Raw genomic sequence first — 6077 nt, 5'->3', positions numbered from 1 at the left:
AGTGCTAGCGCATTGGAAGCATCCTGCCATAGTGTAGTTGAACTCAAAGATCGACTTAAAGACTCATAAGAAGCACACATATATAAACCCTCTTGGATCACATTGAACCAATATGAATCCTCTTATTATTAAATAACATATTATTTTCATGTTAAAAGAAATAAAAAAAGAAAAATATAAATGATAAGTTGTACAGCCATTTGTAAATTATGATAGTTATCTTTTCTTTTTATCTCTAACCCAATATGTTTTATTATAAGGGAAGGATACAAATCCTTAACAATACAATATTTGCTATTCTCTTTCTAATTTACTATTTATTACTAGTTGGAATTTATAAAATAATAATGAATGATAAGTTAGGCTTGATTGTTAAATAAAAAATAAACCTATATCATTTTGTGAGCTTTAATAAATTCAAATTAATAATGCATTATATGTTTAAAAGAGTATATTAAAAAATTATATTATTAATATTTACCTTCCCATTATATTCCAAACATATATACCTCTCTTTTTTTTTTTGGAAATTTTACTATTAAGTCATTTAAATATTAGTTAAGAAATATTTAATACATTTTATTAATAATTTTTTATTACAGAAAAAGGAAAACGTGAAATGCTTTTTTAGTATAATAAATATTTTTCATTAAATATGTATATTTTCATTTCCTTGATTAACATACTTGATTCAGGATAAATTAATATTATTAAAAAACTCACAAATAGATAAATCTTGAACTTGAACTATACCCAAATGAGTAAACCACGAATCATTTTTTTTCTTTTATATTAATTATAATGAACAGAAACTTTCTGTATGTTATGCCAATAGCAATAGTAGTTAATTAAATAATTAAAAGTTACTAGAGAATATTTTTTTGGTGACTCTCAAGGTAAAATAAATTTGTATTTTCGCTCCGACAAACCAAACAACAAACACAAATGATATGCCTTTGAAGATACGCAAACCAGCTTGCAGTCGTACACCAACAGTATAATTGCAGCAGCCATATACTTCTGCATTATGAATCTATGATGCTTTTGGATTCACAAAAATCTACCATGCTCTAATTAATAGATAGTCTCTCTCTTATTCCTATTATAAAGTCTAAATTAAAAACTTAATTCTTATTATATCTCTTGGAGTATTAATTATTTTTTTATAAAATATTTTTAATTAAAGTAAATTTTAGAATGGTGTGCAAATGAAAGAAAGATAAACCTTTAATGTTTATTAGTTTATTCATAGAGATAATATTGAAAGAATATTAATTTTAAACAATTTAAAACTAATAAAAAAAAGTAATAATAAACCAACAACAATGGCACGGTAACAAACATCGGAGAGAGAAAGGGAGGGGAGGGAAATAAGACCTGTCAAAAAAGAAAAAGGAAACTAGAAGGCAAAGAAAGAGAAAATAAATGCCGGTAACATGTGCTGGTGCCCTCGAAATTCCAGCTAAAAGCCAGTTACGGTTGCAAAATTTGAACTGATTCCATGGGCTGGAATTGAGTTGAGGCAAGTATGCACATATCTGTCTTCATCATTTTCACTCCTTATAAGATCAGATAAACTTTACAGTTGGTGTGCGGTGTGCCAACATAACAGAAAAGAGCCATTAAACTAGACGGCGCAAAATAATGTAAAAAGTAATTTCTTATTAATTGACAATATACAAGTTTTTATATTGATAATGTATAATAACTAGTATTTTTAAAAAGTCATATAATATATACTTGCTTATTAAAATCCATTTCAAGCGAAAGGTTGAAATTTGAAATCCTTACGTAAACTATGGTGTATGGTTTTAGGTGGTTGGAGAGTGTTTTTCGTATGGTTTAAGCGAAAATTACATTAAAATAAATACAGGGTTACGTATAATTTAAGTCTCTCAATCTTAAACCCATATCAATCTATGTTACCATGTCCATGACCGTGTTTTCCACATTTAATTATTAACTTGAATTATATATGATAAAATAAATCGTGATCAAATATTTAGTAAAATAAATTTGCCTAGAATGTTTTTTACTGTCAGTTGTTTTATAAACTAGTACATTAGTAACATTACAAGTTGTCACCTAATGGTATATAATTTAAAATTAGGTAAAATGTTGACAATACGACATGTTAGCGGAAAAAATGGGGAGAATAAGACAAAAAAAATGGTGATAGATTGAAAAAAGAAATGAAGTGTTTTTACCTACGTTAGTACTGTATTTAGAAGGAGGGTTGTAGTTATGTGGGGTCGGGTAACGAAGCGATGAGATAAAATAAAATATTGATTGATTAATGTATAGTGTTAGTTATGGAGAGGGGACGAGACAACCCAATTACTTACTTACCCAAACCAGTTGTTGAAGAGAGAGTAATTTTATTTTTTGTGGTGGTGATTGGGGAACTGAGAGAGTGAGTGAGTGGAGTAGCAGAAGAGAAGATGGGATCTGTGTGTATCTGAGACTGTGCATCATCCCTGTTCCTAACGATTCTTGTGGACAGACAGGTACACACCTTCTTCACTTTCACTTTCCTTTGTACAGATCTTCTTCTCCATTGCATTGTATGACTAGTACATTACTGCTATCTCAATTTTTTTCTGGATCTCGCATGAGAGATGTAGAGATCTCAATCTGTCCTGTTCATTTGAGTTGAGAATTTAGATCTTCAATTTTCCATTCACCACACTCACGCCTTTGTGTTTCAGAGATAATATTAACTTAATATGACGACACCGTCTTGGCTCTTCTCCTTAAATGCACTTTACCATTCTACATTTAGGCAATGTCAGTCATCTACTTATGATTTTGTTTTTCCTCTCATTCTTCATTCTTCACTTCAACTCCAAGCTTTCCTTCCCTTCCCTTCGATTCTCTCTTTGTTATCTTCTCCTACCTCCCCAATACAAAACCTATTTTCCACTACATCTATCACATCTTTATTTCTTTGCTACAATATATGTATTTTTCACTTGATTTCTTCAAATCCATGTCGTTTAAGCTTTTCAATCTCTCTGTCATTTTCACTTTGTTGCAGCGCACTGGTATTTTAAACAGGCCTGATGGGTTCTAGATTCCCATCTCATCAGCTCAGCAATGGCCTGTATGTATCAGGTCGCCCTGAACAGCCCAAAGAAAGAACTCCAACAATGACCTCAGTTGCCATGCCTTACACTGGTGGAGACATCAAGAAATCAGGAGAATTAGGGAAAATGTTTGATATCCCCATGGATGCTTCTAAATCTAGAAAATCTGGTCAGCTAAATAATGCTCCTTCACGGACTGGATCGTTTGCAGCTGCTGCTTCACATTCTGGACCTATCTTGCCAAATACTGCACCTCGTTCTATTTATACCACATCTTCTGGAGGCATGGCTGCTTCACTCTCAATGAAAAAGACCAATTCTGGTCCACTGAATAAACATGGGGAGCCTGTGAAGAAGTCTTCTGGACCGCAATCTGGTGGAGTGACACGCCAAAACTCTGGTCCAATTCCACATGTTCTTCCTACGACTGGTCTTATTACATCTGGTCCTCTAAATTCATCTGGGGCTCCAAGGAAGGTATCCGGTCCATTAGAGTTTTCAGGATCAATGAAATCACACACTTCTGTAACCCACAATCCAGCCATGACCACTCTTAGCCTAGATGATGAATATTCCTTCAGGAGGAACTTCCCAAAGCCAATATTGTGGTCTGTAATTCTGATTTTTGTTATGGGATTCATTGCTGGTGCTTTTATTCTTGGAGCTGTCCACAATGCCATTCTCCTTGTTGTTGTAGTAGTTCTTTTTGGTGCTGTTGCCGCATTGTTCACTTGGAACAGTTGTTGTGGGAGGACAGCCATTGTTGGTTTCATTTCTCGTTATCCTGATGCTGAGCTTAGAACTGCCAAGAATGGGCAATTTGTGAAGGTTTCTGGGGTATGTATATTAAATATTGACACATACATGTATATATTATTGATATTTGATTAATTAAGACAGAGTCATGCAAAAAGCATGATTGCATGCACAACTAACCATCCTTGTCTTTGTGGATAAGGGACTGATTATTATGTGATGGATATCGATGACTTGAATTGAATGGTTTCTGGGTGTCTCGTCTCTTTATCTGTGATTGTCCCATTCTGGTTGTTGTTGTGTGTGTGAGCATATATGAGAGAGGAATGCCAATGGTCTATTATTCATTTTGAAGGTTGTTACCTGTGGTAATGTTCCATTGGAGTCCTCCTTTCAAAAAGTTCCTAGATGTGTGTATACTTCTACAAGCTTGTTTGAATATCGAGGGTGGGATTCAAAAGCAGCCAACCCGAAGCATCGCCATTTTACATGGGGACTAAGAGCAGCTGAGGTAATTTCAATAATATGTTAAATCTTCTCTTTTCGGTTTTCCATTTTAATAAAGATTACCTTTGAATACTCTTGATATACCTTGACCATCATGGAGATATTAGCTTTTGTTTGTTCTGAACTTTCTTTACTTGTGCAAGAAAAAATCATTTTTTCCTTCCTATGGTCTAACATATCCTGTTGACCTAATTATGTAATCTTTCCTTCTATTTATAACCTTCAATATATCTCTATATTTACTTAAGTTACATTGTAATAAAACTATTCCTAGCAATGACTTGTATAGTACTATGATCAATTTCTGGGAGCTTATTGTTCCATGAGTATTCAAGCATTTTGAAAAGGGGGGGGAATTATTATTATTATTATTATCAACTTTCTACATAAGCATTTCAATGAATGCCTTTTTCTCCCCTTGCTTTTGATCAATTAATTCGTTGGAGCTTTGAATTCATACTTTGAAGGCTTTTATCTGCTATTCATTATGTGAGTATTCTCTAACTGTCACTAAGTATTATCTTCATGCCTGATGTGATAGGAATATTGTGTGTGTTGGGAAGTTTTGCATATAAATATGGTTAATTGAAGTTTGTCACCCTTCAATATTTACCTTGGCATTTGCATAATGCAGAGGCATGTGGTGGACTTCTACATTTCTGATTTCCAATCTGGATTGAGAGCATTGGTTAAAACAGGCTATGGTGCAAGGGTGACTCCTTATGTTGATGATTCTATTGTAATTGATGTTAACCCTGACAATAAAGATATGTCCCCAGAGTTTCTTCGGTGGTTGCGAGAGAGAAATCTTTCAAGTGATGATCGACTGATGCAATTAAAAGAAGGGTAAAGTTCTTCATCTTGCTGAAGAGTTGAAATTCTCCAGTTATATATTAGTGTAAAGGGAAATTGTTAAGATTAAACCTTTTCCAATAGTTGTTGAGGAGGGGGGAAAGTAGATATTGTTGACAGTACTAAATTTTCTTTTTTTTTGGGGGGTGGGGGGGTGAAGGGGTTTAAACTTGTTGCTTTGTGTCAAATATCTGGTCATGGGTCTTCCTATTGGTGTATACTGTATAGTAATGGTGTCAAATAGCCCTGTATAATTCATGTTATGCATCATGGTACTAATGGTGACAACAGCAACCTCTTTAGTGCATCAATACAATAAAGTTGGGATAACCCTCTGTACGTAGGATATTCTTATGAAACTTCCATTGATCTTTTTGTAGGTACATCAAAGAAGGTAGCACAGTCAGCGTAATGGGAGTTGTTCAAAGAAACGACAATGTGCTTATGATTGTCCCTCCTCCTGAGCCTTTGACTACCGGATGCCAATGGGCTAAATGTATATTTCCAGCTAGCCTTGAGGGTATTATTTTGAGATGTGAGGATACATCAAAGATTGATGTCATTCCAGTGTAGTTGCACTCTCCAGACACCTCTTAGGTATTCTTCTTTAAAGAAGTATTTTCTTACCTCATTTAAAAAAATGGTGGTTGATGTTTGTATTTTGTAAGTGTTATTGGTAAGCGTGATGAGTCTACAACTGACATCAGTGATTTTCTTTTTCCTACTCTCAACCCCTAGTTTGTTGTATAGCTAATGAGAATTCTTATTCGTTTATTATTCCTAAGGAGTTTATTCTTTTTAATGGATGTGGTTTTATGAAAGTGAGTTGTTTGTCGGTAGGACTAGCTGCTTTTAATTGTCATAGGTATATCATGC

At 33.8% G+C, this 6077-nt stretch overlaps 1 protein-coding gene across 1 annotated transcript; it reads left to right on the top strand.

Annotated features, from left to right (window-relative positions):
* The first annotated feature begins 2210 nt into the window (after window positions 1-2210).
* LOC100820076 (uncharacterized membrane protein At1g16860) lies at window positions 2211-6022 on the top strand. Its single transcript, XM_003546062.5, has 5 exons — window positions 2211-2507; window positions 3038-3923; window positions 4198-4353; window positions 4984-5195; window positions 5582-6022. Exons 2-5 carry the CDS (start codon window positions 3063-3065, stop codon window positions 5772-5774), a joined length of 1422 nt encoding a protein of 473 aa, XP_003546110.1. The 5' UTR covers window positions 2211-2507; window positions 3038-3062; the 3' UTR covers window positions 5775-6022.
* Window positions 6023-6077: the final 55 nt, after the last annotated feature.

This window comes from Glycine max, chromosome 15 (genome assembly GCF_000004515.6).
Source record: "Glycine max cultivar Williams 82 chromosome 15, Glycine_max_v4.0, whole genome shotgun sequence".
NCBI classification, from domain to species: Eukaryota; Viridiplantae; Streptophyta; class Magnoliopsida; order Fabales; family Fabaceae; genus Glycine; species Glycine max.
The sequence above is the reverse complement of the archived record's forward strand: the minus strand, read 5'-3'. Positions and strand labels throughout refer to the sequence as shown.